Here is a 15739-nt window from a genome sequence, read left to right as displayed (position 1 = left end):
AATTACGGTTGAACCACTGATGTCACATGGATTATTTTAACGATGTCCTTGCTACGTTTCTGGACCTTGATCATGGTAGTATGCTTGCTGTCTATGGGTCAGAGATCTCTCGGAATTCATCAAAAATATCTTAATTTGTGTTCTGAAGATGAACGAAGGTCTTACAGGTTTGGAACGACATGAGAGTGAGTAATTATTGACAGAATTTTCATTTTTGGGTGAACTAACCCTTTAAGTTTCCTAGATACCATTTTATCAAACTAGTATTGTCATCATCACATAGGTATGAGTGTTACGTTTTATTTAAATGTAAGCAGTCAAATTTCTTTCAGAGTTCGTATGCTTGATTCATTTCTATGAATCATTCAATGAAATGATTCAAAACTTCATGCGCTGAGGCCGGGATAGAGTGAGCTGAGGCCGGGCTAGAGTGAGCTGAAGCCGGGCTAGCGTGAGCGGAAGCCCTGGCTTAGCATGAGCTGAGGCTGGGCTAGAGTGAGCTGAGGCAAAGGAAAAATTGAAATCGCATCATATGACCCCTTTAAGTGATTAATTTGAGTCATCACTCCAAAACACTTTTGGAATTCTCTGCATGGCATATTATAATTCAATTTGAATATACATTTTGAATCTACCTGGCAACAATGGCTGTTTGGTTTAAATTATGGTTAAAAATATCTAATAATAATAATAATCATAATAGTAACCAAAATTAAATAAAACTATCTCCCTTTTAAGGCATTTTAGAGCATTCACATAAATATCGAGAATATCATCAAAAGGTTTAAAACAGAACATTTATTTAGCTACATCGCCCCAACCGAATACTGAATAATTTCCATATTAATATGCCACAGAACTTATTAATATGGAATATACAATGGTGTATTACCTAAGAAACATGGTAATACCATTTTAATACCGTGATGTAATGCTGACATGATGCTCAACACCACTGCACAGAGCAGATCAGCTTAGACGACGTTAAAACATCTAATGGGATGTTTACACCAAGAACCATACTGACAGACAGGTTGCTTTTCCAATTTTTGGCAGCATTCCCTTAATGATGCTGCAACTGAGATACAATAGCAATCCTGGATGCCTCTGCATTATACATATGACCAAATGTCGCATATGCATGTAGAAATGCATTATATATGGTGTTGATATCCATCTCTGTGGGTGGGTAAATACACAAAGGCTGACTTATCTCCACACGGCTCCTAAGCATAACATCATTTCTGGACAGTAACTGCTCATTGATTGGACAGTTTGTTCTCGTGTGCAACATGAGGAGCTGGGTAAGATGGTGAAGTCATTAAAACTGATTACAAATCAATGCCACTCTTTGGCGTTAAAAAAAACTACAACCAAGCTTGACCAGCATGGATTTTCAAGGTAGTTTAAGCTAGGTTAGTACTAATCAAGCTACTGGGTCAAAAGCTTTTAAACTGTCAAATACTGTCTGACTGCATTATCATTGGCTATTCTAGGACACTTCACTGATGTATTATCATCAGTTCCACACGTTTTGTCTTTGTTATTCATAATGATCACCATTTAGCTGTCCGTATATGGAATATGTGACACTCTGAATGCCAACTAGTACCTCAAAACCTTAACTAGTTGTCACGCTGCAGTAAAAGCCTTGAGAGGGTGACGTCGTGCTCGAGAACATCCTTTGATCTTGCCGCTCCGCACTCACACATCGGTCTCGATGTTGCCTCGTATTTCCTAATCATGTAGCACTTGAAGTCGACCTACCTTTTGATATTCCGAGTCCTCCGGGCGGAAATCGCTGCTGGTCAGCTGAAACTGTAGGTTGAAGTGCGGGAGGCGATGGAAAAGGTTAACCCACCACGGCGGAGAATAATTGACCACTGCAGCCATAGTGTTCACGCAGATCTGGGACTGGAAAAGACACGATGATGATGCATTCAGCAGCCAATTCCAGACTTGAGCGGCTTCATCACGTCGCATTGCATCAAATACCTTTAAAGTGTCTCTTTACACGCTGCTTCCAGAGAAGCAGGGGTTAAAATCTGCACCAAAGACCCTCAAGCCAACAAATGGCCAGAATTTCGTCGCCAACACACATATTTAGCTACATCTGCTGTTCTTACTCAGATCTTATATATGTTCTTAATTCTAATAATGAATCAGTCAAATGCATCGTTTATATGCTAGGACTGAAACCGCAATCCGTTCATGCAGGCTTTTGTTATCAAGAACCCATCCTTACCCGTTATCAGCCTAAACCATAGTTCCAGCAAAAACCTGCGGTGATCTCAACAACAGACAAATAGCTCCTGTTCTTCGATGTTTTGGGCGAGAACCGACAGCAGCAGCAGGTTTCTCTGTGCTCAGTTTGTCCAACGCAGCCCTTGCGTCACTGCCGTCTGCATGTTATCCAGCGACTCACTCACTGGAGCTGAAGGAAGAGCTTTAAACGCCTTTTATGTCCACTGCCGCTTTTGTTTTAAGGTGGTCCCGCGCCGCTTTCTTCCAGGAGACGCGTGTGATTAGCGCTTGTGCATTTCTGTCGCGTTAAAATTGAGGTGCATATTAGACGCGATGGTATGAACTAGTGATTTGTGAGCAGCCTACAGTAAGAAACGGGCGTGACTGTCAATCATCCACGGCCATGTATTTCGATACACAAATGGATTGATATGTTTACTGACCCCTAGTGGCCAAATGACGTAACTTAAAGTCATATCACTTTGGCCATACTGTCTTTTTTATTGTTCTTCTCCACAATTTTCCTGCTTTTTAACTATTTAATTGCTTCAAGTGTATACTTAAATTACACTACATATAAGCATATTATACACGTTTTTAAAATACGTTATACGTTATAAATAGGGTAAAGTTTGATAAATTCTGCAACAGCGATGACGCGTTGTAATTTTGCATAATAACTTGATCCGATTGGTCCGCCTTCTTGCATTTATTTTCGTACTAAATTGTGATTGGTCTTTTTTTAACTTGCAAATACGCGTACAATCAAATCAGGAATATATAATTTATTATTTTTTAACAAATTGTCAGCAAGATGCTTGACCTTCGGAAAATGTTCATGAGGTCAAACAAAATATTATATGAACTATTTCTGTTTTTTTTTCTTGCAAGACTTTTAACCCTATTAATACCCGATATTCAATCACCAAATGGTGTTATATTCCCCGTTTTGTCAGATTTTTATTTTTGATCAGAAATAATAAATTAGACAAAATGTATTCAAATAAAATGTTCAAATATATCAAATATATAGACCAAAACACGGTTTCCTTTCTTAGTTAAAGGCTTCAAACTCCATGTGCATGTTTATAATGAATATACATTTTCCTATTTGCCAAAGTGTACATTTTTTTTATCAGGTAGAAATTGTGCAGAAAGAAAAAAACATTATCCTTAACCATTATCCAGTAGCCTACATCACAAAGGACTGGAGAAGTAATGTATATTAATTGGTTAAAAAGATTAAATTAATAATCATGTATCCATTGTTAGATAGGAAGTTAGACTAAATGAGGAAAAGGTATTTTCATACTTTAGCATAAAGGACAAAAGACCAGAGAAAACAAGCTTTTAATAAAGAAACTCTAACACAAATTCAAGAACAATGGCACAAAAAAGTATGTGCTCTTCGAGCAAAATCAGTTTTAACAAGACATTAAAATTGGAAAACAGCATCACATTTTCAGTGCTATTATTGGTTCAATACAGATACACCTATATTAACATTTAACACATTGACAACATTTAAAGGTACAATAGGAGATCTTGGAAAATGCTAACTTTAGCCTGATAGCACTGAAAGCGAACGTCCCACCCTCCCTGCAATCGCCGTCCAAAGCCACGCCCCCTGAACGCATTTACACTCACAGTAGTAATGGGAAGTTCGGTTCTTTTCCGCGAACCGGTTCTTTCGGACAGTTCGATTCAATAAACCGGTTGAAAAAACCGGTTCACCGGTTCTTTTACGCTCGACGTAATGACGTCATTGGCGATGACGTAATGGCGTCAAGTCTATCGCGGGCTTAACACATTCAAATATAAAGTCAGTAATCATAACATCAGTCAATTAAAACATCATTATAATCTGATACGTTTCTTACAATTTGGATTTTTGTATCTAAAGCATCAACACATATACAGGCAGTGATCTGCAAACTAGCATGTTTTACAGTTATGACGTCAATAAATTAGTCTTCATCAGCGCAGAAACTATGCTCCACTTACTATGTATAATCCATTACGGTTTATTTGTAATTAAGTAAACTTACGTTTCGCCGGATTGGCCCATTATCCTCGTTTCACCCGCGCTCACGATGGCATCAGTTGTCCGGTTCAGAGTTCAGACACCTGTGGCGGGCGGTGCTGCTGTGCTGTGACAGTCATTACTGTTCGGTTCGGTAGTTCAGATCACACACGCTGTCGCTGAATCACGCATGCGCAGTATCATCAGCTCATCGGTTCTCAAATCGGACATGTCCGAAAGAAACGGTTCTAGGTTCAGTATACTGGTGATCCGAAAACCGATGCAACCGATTCTTGACTCGAGAACGAGAACCGTTCTAACCGGCACGCTGCACGCACTCAGTATCAGCTGCTCTACTCGTGTTCATGTTCTATTTACTACAAACTCAATTTGTGAATGTGTCATCGTTAACTATAATTACAGTACAGGTAGGGTGCGCAGAGGTATGCAAATACATATGTTGACAGGCAGGTAGGACAGCATATTAAAACGCTCGGACCGAACGTTTTGATTAGACGAACATTTCTTGATCCTACACCTTCCACAGAATATATAAATACAGACAAATACATTTAGACCACTTAAAACTTAATGATTGCTATCGGGATGTGAAGAGACTTTCAACCAGCATAACAAAAAATGTTTCTGAAGACAATCACCTATTGCGCCTTTAAGTGAAACAGTATTTACTGTCTTTTTTCTTTCTCCAATCTGAACAAAGTTGTCTTATACATCACCCACATTTGTGGAGATTCACAGTACCTTTTGTATCAATCAGAGGTGTACCTTAAATGCACACTTAAATGGCTTAAATATATTTTATGCGATATCCTGTTTAGTGTAATATGTAATATTAAATCCCTGATCCTCATTAAAAATGATAATTCAACATAAGGCACTTTTGGAATGAGAAGACGCATCTTCTGTAATTTGTCCCTTATTTGAAGGCGTAGTTCCTAGAAGTCAAAAAATTTGATCTTCACAGAATAGTAAAGTATGACAAAACCATGTTTGAATGTTCATCATCCATGATCCATGTTCTTCTCTGTACAGTCATTATTGCCCATATATAGTCCTTTTTTTTTTTTTGCTTCAATTCTTTTTAGGTTGCTCAGGTAATAGTGTGTGATCCAAGTTACGAAAGAAAAAACAGCTCCTAATAGTAAATAAAGAAGCTAAATCAAGTCATTAGCACTGGACGGACTTAAGCATTTTTCTCTTTTTCTCAGCGGCTTTGAAGGAGACACAATTATGTCATCAGAGTCGTCTGAATCGACGGTGTTTGGAATTTCATTGGCTTGTTGCTGTTGGTGGATCTTCAGGTCTGCTTAATACCAACAAAATCATAGATTTTATTACACGAAATAGATGAATGATTATACTTTATGCATAAAGGTATCAGAGATTATTCAAAGATATACTGGTGTCTTGGACATACACTACCATTCAAAAGATTGGAGTCAGTAAGATTTTTTAATGTCTCTGAAAGATATTTCAGAGACAATATTTAATACATTTAAAAATAAATTATTCCTGTGATGACAAAGCTGAATTTTCAGCATCATTACTCCAGTCTCACACGATCCTTCACAAGTCATTCTTATATGCTGATTTGGTGTTCAGGAAACATTTTATTAACACATTATTATTAGCAATTGAAAACTGTTGTGCTGTTTAATATTAATTAAAAAAATATTATATTTTTTGGAAACCATATTTTTTATATTCTGTGATAAACAGACGGTTAAAAGAACAACATTTATTTAAAACAGACATCTTATAAATGACTTTCCTGTCACTTTTGAACAATTTAATTCATCCTTCCTGAACAAAAGTGATAATTTCTTTAAAAAAAAAAAAAAAAAGGTAGTGTAATAGGAATGAGTTACAGATATCCTGTATTCTAACCTGGTATTGAGCTCTTGTCATGTAGCTCTTGTCTTGTCATCTTATCATTATTAGCAGGATGTAGTTCCTCTGTAGTCTCCTCACTATTATTCTGAGTTACACCTGGAAGAGTATTACATTTAACATATTACAATAAACATTCAATGCAAGTCAAGTCACAGTGCTTTAAAAGGGAACTCAGTACAAGACATTATAAAGATAACCAGGTATGAATCTTTGTTGACAAAAGTTTTTTGGTTCATTAAAAGGTTTTAAGCGTGGAAACCAACAAAGTCTTATTGATCCAAGACTAACAAGTAGGAATATTAGCAGCATGAGTTCAAATCGATCTCTTCAGCAAGAACAAAGCACATTATTTCAGATGAATAATCACCTGAGGTTTGTATTTTGTTAGCAAACACGGCCTGTGAGCAGCCTCTGGGCAGCAGTGGAGGAGTGGAGAGATACAGCTTCTTCTGATGTATGGAAGATGCAGACTGTGTCACTGCAGACGCTCTGCAATGTCAAGTCAACATATGGCTGTCAGGAGAACACCTGGCCATGCATGCAACCATATTCATTCAAACCAACTGTTGTGACTGCAGACTTGCATTCTCTAACCAGAACAATCACCTGTGCATTATTAATTTTTTGACTGTGAATCATAATATAAATATGGAAGTGTGCAATAATGATGAATTGTCTAGTGTGTATTGATGTAGTAATTTAGTGTATACACTATCTATATCACCTGTCCATCGTCAGAGTGCTGCGTTTGAGATGAGCCCTAAAGACAGACTGCAGCAGAGTCACTTCCTCTTCCTGTACAGCCTGAGCATTCATTCCTGATTGGCTCTGAAACACATAGTCAAGAAGTTTCAAAGGAATTTTTTTGTCCATACATAGGGTTAAGCACAACAAAGGAATTACCATGGTTTCTGGACAAGTACCATAATAATTTGATGTAACATCATATAAAAAAAAGTAAAAATATATACACTACCGTACAAGTTTTTGAAAAATTATCTTATTCTCAACAACCATTTATTTAATAAAAACACAAAAAAACAGTAATATGTTTCAATATTATTATAATTTAAAATATCACTTTTCTATTTGAATATATTTTAAAATGTTATTTATTCATGTGATGCAAAGCTGAATTTTCAGCATCATTACTCCAGTCTTCAGTGTCACATTGTCCTTCAAAAATCACTCTAATATGCTGATTTGGTTCTGAAACATTTCTCATTATCATTATCAGTGTTGAAAACAGCTGTACAGCTTAATATTTTTGTGGAAACCATGATACGTATTTCATGATTCTTTGATTAATAGAAAGTTCAAAAGAACAGCATTTATTTGAAATCTTTAGTAACATTATAAATGTATTTACTGTCACTTTTGATCAATTCAATGTATCCTTTATGAATATATATATATAGGATTTGAAAAAAATATAGGATTTGATTTGACTAACTTAAGCACAGCAACAACATATTATGCATAAACAAACTATGTATAATAAAACATCCCATCAAAAGGCCACAAATAGTTACCATGGCAACAGGGATGGTTTTTGGGTCTGCTTGACTCTGTCCATCTACCTGCCTCTGCCTGATTAGATGCCCTCTGAGACAGGACTGTAAAAGAACTAGATCCTAAGAGAAGGAGTAGAAGAATAAGGAGGATATGAATAATCTAGTCACTGTGGGTGTACAGTATGTCAATGTGTTGTACCAACCTGTATTCGGTGTGAGCGCCAGTGCGTCTGGATGATCTTAGCTGCTCTGTTCTTCTCTTTCGGGATGACCGCTGATGACGACAATGGTTCTGTGAGTGTTAATAACAAAGAACCGTCCCGAACCTGTGAGATGAGAAACATGGATTTCATATGCATGAGTTGCCATCTGCACTTGAGTGAACTGTGTGTGTACATTCTTAAAGAAAGAGTTTAAATGTATTACCTGACTTGAATCTTGTAGTAATCTGAGTTTTCTTTCCTCCTCTAGTTTCTCTTTTAAACAGTTGATTTCTATGGTCAGTGCACCCATCTCTTGCCTGTAAATAAAACATGATATCTAAAGTGACTCTACTTACTTTTTTTAAAATAAATTTCCATGTTCATATTTATCATGATTCATTAATGCATGTTATTCTAAAAAGACAGAAGAAAGTCAGTTTTCATAATCTTTCATCAAAATGTAATTCTTTTCTATTTCTTTGTAATGACTTTTCTTTTCTGCCGACATAACCAAGGTTGTTCACTCAGAAAAATGTCACAGAAATATTACAGATATAAAAGAATGTTTTGTATTCAACATAGATTAAACTCTTCCAACAATAACTACGGCAATAAATACGTTCTATAAAGGAACACAAATGCGTTCAAATAAATCAGGGTTTAATAGGTTTTGTCTCACATAAGAGTATCATCACATAAGAGATTCAGTCATGTGAGAACTCATGTAAGCATCTTCAAAAATGAGCAAAAACATCACCACACTAGTTTTAATTCATGATTCCTTCATTATTTTTATATTACAAACCTGTGTGTTTGCATCAGTCCCTCATGCTTTCTGATTTGTTCCTTCAGCACGTTTTCTACCTCTTTCAGACTCTTATCCTTCTCAGCAGACAACTGCTTTATCTCCTCGCTAATAAGAAATAAAAAATATTTTCAATCAGAATTGCTCTTAAATATTTCAGAAAAAAAATATGAGAAATATTTCTGAATTTATTTCAAATAAATCCTGTTCTTTTGATCTTTCTATTCATTAAAGAATCTTGAAAAAAAATCAGTCTCCACAAAAATATTAAGCAGCAGTTTTTTTGTTTTTTTTTTACATGGGTTATAATATAAATCATTTCTCGAGCACCGAATCAGCATATTAGAATGGTTTCTGAAGAATATGATATTGTGATATTTTTAATATATTCACTCTCTCTGGGTTAGTTTTTCCTGTAGTTCCTTTTTCTCTTCTCCAAGCTTCTTAACTGCTTCCCTCAAATGCACATAATTCTCTTTAATCACAGATGGCTCCATCTCTGTGTTGACAGAATCACTCTGATTGGACGATTCTGACTCAGTGCCTTTATTGTCTGGGCTCTTCTGTGAGTCTGATGCTTTAGTGATCTGAAGATTCTTCATCTGCTCAACTCTCTGAAAAACAAGTAAACTGCATTCACATGTACATTCTACATGTTTAATGTAACACATTTAATGTAACATATACACACATGCATATACATATAAAAAAACCTTTTCAAGCTCCAGGATTCGGCGCACAAGTCTCTGTTTACTCCAATCCATATAACCTGTAAACATAAAAATACTGACTGAATTTAGCCCTGTGTGCAGGAAATACTAAATGCTTAAAACTTTTTTTTGGCACATTTAAACTAGGAGACCAGCTGGCCGGTTGGCCAAACCAGTTAAACACCAAATTGGCCAGGTCAGGAGACCAGCTAAGACTAGCTAACTATCTTAGGCTGGTTTAAGTGAGCTTTTTCAGCAGCTGTCTGTAGTAAATGACGTTTGGTGAAATAGTGTTTCCAGTTCTACAGTAAATCTAAGTTTAAATGTGCTTTTGTAAATTGAAGTACCCTTGGCTCGGCACGCAGGGCTGTCCATCATGTTCATCTCTTCCGGTGTCAATTCTTTTTTGAGCTCCTGGTTCTCGTTCTCCAGGTGTTGAACAGTGTTTGTGAGTTTCAGAACCGTTGCACTAAGGGTCTTATTCTGCCGCCTGATGTTTTTGCTCTCTGCCTTATTACTGAACAGAGAAAAAGAGAGTGAGAAAAAGACTAAACCCAAACACAAGCTCAAAGGGACCATCAAATTACAAGTAAAATTAACAATGTTTGCACCTTCTTTCAGTTGACTCCAAAAGTGCTTGCAATCTTTGAACCTAAGCATAAAAAATATATTTGTATTATAATTAAATTTGTATTAATTTTAAATAAAAACAGAAGTTTTATATATATATATATATAGAGAGAGAGAGAGAGAGAGAGTAATGTAAAATACCTCTTCAAAGTAGGTTTCCACAGTGATCTTCATTTCCTGCATGTTGGTAGTTTTGAGGTCACTCTGAAGCTGACTGTAATGGCAAATTCATTCTTCAAAACACAATTCATAATTTTAGATACAACATACACTGGGGTCCATAAGTATCTAGTTTTTAATAAAAAAAAATAAAAACGGGAAAAACCAAGTAAAAATTTAAATAGAAATTCATCATTTTCACAAGAACGTCACTAGAATAAGTTATGATTTTACAGCCTGTACAAAGAAGTATAAGATTTTTAGACTCCACTTAGCCAGTAACACTTAAGCTATAATGAAGTTTATTCATGCTGTATTGATTCACCATAACATGATTAATTGCATGACAGTATAATATAAATGAATTTGGCATCAGACCTTAAGGCATTTTCTTTTTCTTTGCACTGCTGCTCCAATCGTAGAATCCTCTGTTTCAGTCCGTTAATGATCTGGTGTGTTCAAAAAAAGAGAAACACATTTTTCATATTATATCATTCATCAAATTAAGAATCATTGATCTGATGAATTGTGATTGTGAGGTTGTGTGAGCTGTTTATAATGGCATACTCACCGATCTAGGATCAGTCTTTCTGTCCACTAAACCCCTTGCATACTCTGGGTCCTATATTATCAACACAAAAATAATTATTTCACAATAAACATTTTGTTTACACTTTATTTGAAGGCGTCCTTGTTACAGTGTAATTATACATTTAAGTACTGAGTAATATTAGTTAACTACATGTACGTATTATATGGTTAGGGTTAGGATTAGTGTTTGGCTTAGGGTTACTTGCATGTAATTATGCAAAATTATTTGTTACTATAACAGTAGGTACATGTAACGTGTAACAAGGACACCTTTAAATAAGGTGTTACCTACATTTTTTCAATAAATAAGCTCTGAGAAAACACCTTTCATTTTCACTATGTTCAAACTTTGAGGTCAGTAATATTTTTTGTGTTTAGTGTTTTGGAAAGAAGCCTTTTATGCTCAAAAATGCTGCAGTAAAATAATACAGAAAAAAAGCATTAATTATGTGAAATATTCATAATTAATTTCAAATGAAAATAACTGTTTTCTGCTTTCTCCTATCACATGATCCTTCAGAAATCATTCTAATATGCTGATTTGGTGCTCAATAAATATGTCTTATTATCACAGTTGAAGTTCTGCTGCTTAATATTAATATTTTTGTGAAACTGCGAAACATTTTTCAGGATTCAGGAAGCATCAAAAGAACAGCATTTATTTGAAATAGTTTTTTTTTAAACAATCTATAGTCTTTATTGTCACTTTTACAACATACAATTAAACAATTAAATACAACAAACAATTAAATGCTGCATCCTTGCTAAATAAAAGTATTTAATTTAATTTTAAATATGGCAATGACAATGCCACCCTGTAAATAATGTTTTTTAGATTTCACGACAATCAAGTTTGTCATTCAAGAAATAATGTTCTTTTCAATTACAAAGTATAAACGCATAATGGCTGCTTGCTTTTGCAGTTACGCTACAGTGTTGTTTATGCGTGTGATGTGACATTCAATTCAATTCAATTCTACATTCACACTAAACTACTCATTTCCGCAATAAGGTGACGTAATCATGCTTATCCACTATTCCAGCTCATCTCTGCTTCTGGATTTGCTGAGGTTTGTTCGTCACCTTCACTGGATCCAACAGCTGTTCGATTTGTCTGTCTTTCTTAGTGCTTTCTTCTTCAAGACGCCGCAGCTTGGCTTTCATCTTGTCCGATTCATCCTTTTGGGACTGGACGGTCTGAGAAAATGAAGAGCAAACACATGGGTGCATGAAATTTCAGTATGCATACCTCTGCTTCACATATGGGAAAGTACAAGAGTACATCCACCTTAACAGACAAAATCTGCAATACTATTATTAGTACTAGTACTATTGCTAGTATTATGCAATACTAATACATCTTAAGAACCATTTCCTCCACTTGAATTGCGGGTAATATTAGCCCAAAACACTTGTATAGATACACATTTCCTAAAAATCCAGCAAAAATATTAGACCATCCAGGACCATTTGGCAAACTATTTTTAACAAATTATGATTTGGGACACACTAATCCGAACCACTAATCCCTGATAAACATATAGGACAGATAGTATGACAAATGAGATAAAGCAAATTCTTTGAAAACATGCTGTCTGATGTAATCAAAATTCTAAAAACACATCCTCAAAGGCACTCATACGTCAGCGAGCGAGTGTGCGAGAGGTGAACTTCACCTTTTTTAGATCAATTATTTCATCATACATTTCCTCCTTATCTTTGAAGTCTGGGGTCCCTGGAACATAACCTGACAAAGAATTGTAAAAAAATAATAACATGGTGACAAAAATGAAAATAATAATAACTGTGAAATGGACAATTCAGGTTTATGTCTATAGATAGTTTTATCTCACCGTTGGATGCAGAGCGGGAATATTTTGGCTTTTTCATTCCTAAGGCCTCCTTCAAGTATTCGGGGGTGCTGGTCATTGAGATGCTGGTCTGTGTGACACTGTATTCCGCACCTTTTGGAGACTTTGACAATGTCCCTGAAGTATACAAATTTTTACTTTTTGATAAAGTAAACCTCAGTTGTTTCATTTTTACAATTATACTAGGTCTTTTACTTGCTAAAAAGTATGCACTATCAATGAGAGGATAGAAGGCATGTACAGGTAGTAGACTGTTTACAACAGGTTTTTTCAGCAAGGTTTTGATCATGTTGATAAATTAGAGGCCTTAGAAATTCAATTTTTCAAATATGAAACAGTAGGCTTTATAGGAATAAATTACATTTGCATGTCTTTCAAATGCATATAGCTAAGCATTTTGATCCTGAGCCAGTGTTTCTCAGTTACCGATCCAATATTAAGAGCAAAAGGTTTACGACCTTCGAATGTGATTTTTGTGATAGTCAGCTATTTAAGTCATTTTTAAATATCTTTAAAACGAGATACATTTTTCTGAGAAGCATAACAGCAATTTACATCTTATAATGTAAACCTATCTACATCTTTTTCAGTAGAAGATACATAATTGAAAATGGTAAAATGCAGAACATTTAGCCATAGCCACATTATTTAAAAAAAAAGGCACAGACCATTCCCATCATTCTGTAAGTGTAGCCAGACGTCCTTTGGTGTACCAGCCGGAGAGGTTTTATAGTTTTGGAGCTGTGTCCCTTTCACTGTCCTCCACGATGCTACTGGAGTTCTCTTCAGATGCAAGTTTGCACTATTCAGGTATGGTGACCCTTTATTTAAAGAAAATTATCTATTATTTAAAAAGCATTTTGTAGTGTATATAGTTGCATTAGTACTCCATAATTAAATGAGCAAATACAGAAATTTTCACAATTTTTATGCTGTGTTGATACAGTCAGTTTTGGGGGTAATGCATTACAAATAACACAAGTTACGTAATCAGATTACTTTTTTAAGTAACTAGTAAAGTAACACATTACTTTAGAAAATATCTGAGTTACTTTTTCTAATAGGTAATGCCAGTTACTTAGTTTTTTTTCCATTTATTGACTGACAGCTCTTCTGTCCCCATCCCCGAAGAGAAATCGGGAACAAGCGCAGATGCATTGTGTGTACTGTGCAAACATGATGGTTACTGTAGTTCTAGAATAAATGTGAACATGCATTTACTTATCTCACCTGCACAAAAACAGATTCATTATTTCTCAAAATGAACAAAAACAGTGAAATGCAAAACTGCAATAAATAAATACGTTAAAAAAAACATAAATATCCCATTTTATTAATCGCTAACATTCGATAATCCAATTCAACCATACTAATAAGCAAAAATGACTTTAGATAAACATAACATTTGTGATTCAATTTTGTATTGCTGAAGAAAGAAAAATGAGCCCAGCCCAGATGATAAAAAGTAACGCAAAAGTAAAGTAATACATTACTTTCCATAAAAAGTGACTAAGGTAATGCAATTAGTTACTTTTTAGGGAGTAACGCAACATTGTAATGCATTACTTTTAAAAGTAACTTTCCCCAACACTGGATACAGTAATACACAGATGGTAGCATTTGTGTGGCAGGCATGGAAATGCAATAGATCTTAAACTTATTTCTAAATCTTAAACTTACTAGGAGAAGGAGGTGGTCTGCCTGAAACAATATTAAAAGAGCAAAAGGTTTACAACCTTCGAATGTGATTTTTGTGATAGTCAGCTATTTAAGTCATTTTTAAATATCTTTAAAACGAGATACATTTTTCTGAGAAGCATAACAGCAATTTACATCTTATAATGTAAACCTATCTACATCTTTTTCAGTAGAAGATACATAATTGAAAATGGTAAAATGCAGAACATTTAGCCATAGCCACATTATTTAAAAAAAAAGGCACAGACCATTCCCATCATTCTGTAAGTGTAGCCAGACGTCCTTTGGTGTACCAGCCGGAGAGGTTTTATAGTTTTGGAGCTGTGTCCCTTTCACTGTCCTCCACGATGCTACTGGAGTTCTCTTCAGATGCAAGTTTGCACTATTCAGGTATGGTGACCCTTTATTTAAAGAAAATTATCTATTATTTAAAAAGCATTTTGTAGTGTATATAGTTGCATTAGTACTCCATAATTAAATTAGCAAATACAGAAATTTTCACAATTTTTATGCTGTGTTGATACAGTCAGTTTTGGGGGTAATGCATTAAAAATAACACAAGTTACGTAATCAGATTACTTTTTTAAGTAACTAGTAAAGTAACACATTACTTTAGAAAATATCTGAGTTACTTTTTCTAATAGGTAATGCCAGTTACTTAGTGTTTTTTCCATTTATTGACTGACAGCTCTTCTGTCCCCATCCCCGAAGAGAAATCGGGAACAAGCGCAGATGCATTGTGTGTACTGTGCAAACATGATGGTTACTGTAGTTCTAGAATAAATGTGAACATGCATTTACTTATCTCACCTGCACAAAAACAGATTCATTATTTCTCAAAATGAACAAAAACAGTGAAATGCAAAACTGCAATAAATAAATACGTTAAAAAAAACATAAATATCCCATTTTATTAATCGCTAACATTCGATAATCCAATTCAACCATACTAATAAGCAAAAATGACTTTAGATAAACATAACATTTGTGATTCAATTTTGTATTGCTGAAGAAAGAAAAATGAGCCCAGCCCAGATGATAAAAAGTAACGCAAAAGTAAAGTAATACATTACTTTCCATAAAAAGTGACTAAGGTAATGCAATTAGTTACTTTTTAGGGAGTAACGCAACATTGTAATGCATTACTTTTAAAAGTAACTTTCCCCAACACTGGATACAGTAATACACAGATGGTAGCATTTGTGTGGCAGGCATGGAAATGCAATAGATCTTAAACTTATTTCTAAATCTTAAACTTACTAGGAGAAGGAGGTGGTCTGCCTGAAACTTTCTTTTTTCTTGATTTCTAAAAAGAAATCCAACAATCAGACACATGGATATAGTACCTTTTGGCACAAACATTCAAAGATTGAAGAA

The 15739-nt window shown here is 35.0% G+C and overlaps 2 protein-coding genes across 3 annotated transcripts in view; both read right to left on the bottom strand.

Moving 5' to 3' along the window:
- Positions 1–2666, bottom strand: part of ttyh3b (tweety family member 3b) — a 41189-nt gene extending 38523 nt beyond the window's left edge. Inside the window, exons 1-2 of the mRNA XM_016531714.1 lie at positions 2246–2666; positions 1768–1914 (exon numbers count right to left, since the gene is read on the bottom strand). Of these exons, the coding sequence (XP_016387200.1) occupies positions 1768–1893 (126 nt within the window). The 5' untranslated portion in view covers positions 1894–1914; positions 2246–2666. The remainder of the gene's footprint in view (positions 1–1767; positions 1915–2245) is intronic.
- Positions 2667–4885: 2219 nt separating this feature from the next.
- LOC107723199 (IQ domain-containing protein E-like) overlaps positions 4886–15739 on the bottom strand; it is a 13337-nt gene continuing 2483 nt past the window's right edge. Inside the window, exons 4-22 of one of the 2 annotated variants that reach the window (XM_016531752.1) lie at positions 14611–14763; positions 12647–12781; positions 12470–12540; positions 11877–11990; positions 10774–10824; positions 10581–10651; positions 10185–10257; positions 10025–10065; positions 9761–9930; positions 9417–9472; positions 9097–9317; positions 8704–8811; positions 8122–8215; positions 7899–8021; positions 7714–7815; positions 6906–7009; positions 6549–6670; positions 6176–6277; positions 4886–5594 (exon numbers count right to left, since the gene is read on the bottom strand). In XM_016531752.1, coding sequence (XP_016387238.1) covers positions 5443–5594; positions 6176–6277; positions 6549–6670; positions 6906–7009; positions 7714–7815; positions 7899–8021; positions 8122–8215; positions 8704–8811; positions 9097–9317; positions 9417–9472; positions 9761–9930; positions 10025–10065; positions 10185–10257; positions 10581–10651; positions 10774–10824; positions 11877–11990; positions 12470–12540; positions 12647–12781; positions 14611–14763 — 2063 coding nt within the window. In that variant the 3' untranslated portion in view covers positions 4886–5442. The remainder of the gene's footprint in view (positions 5595–6175; positions 6278–6548; positions 6671–6905; positions 7010–7713; positions 7816–7898; positions 8022–8121; positions 8216–8703; positions 8812–9096; positions 9318–9416; positions 9473–9760; positions 9931–10024; positions 10066–10184; positions 10258–10580; positions 10652–10773; positions 10825–11876; positions 11991–12469; positions 12541–12646; positions 12782–14610; positions 14764–15739) is intronic. The other variant, XM_016531753.1, reaches the window with a different exon arrangement.

Source organism: Sinocyclocheilus rhinocerous, unplaced genomic scaffold (assembly GCF_001515625.1).
Source record: "Sinocyclocheilus rhinocerous isolate Xijiao unplaced genomic scaffold, SAMN03320098_v1.1 scaffold1325, whole genome shotgun sequence".
In the NCBI taxonomy this organism is placed as follows: domain Eukaryota; kingdom Metazoa; phylum Chordata; class Actinopteri; order Cypriniformes; family Cyprinidae; genus Sinocyclocheilus; species Sinocyclocheilus rhinocerous.
This window is presented reverse-complemented; position numbering and strand designations above follow the sequence as displayed.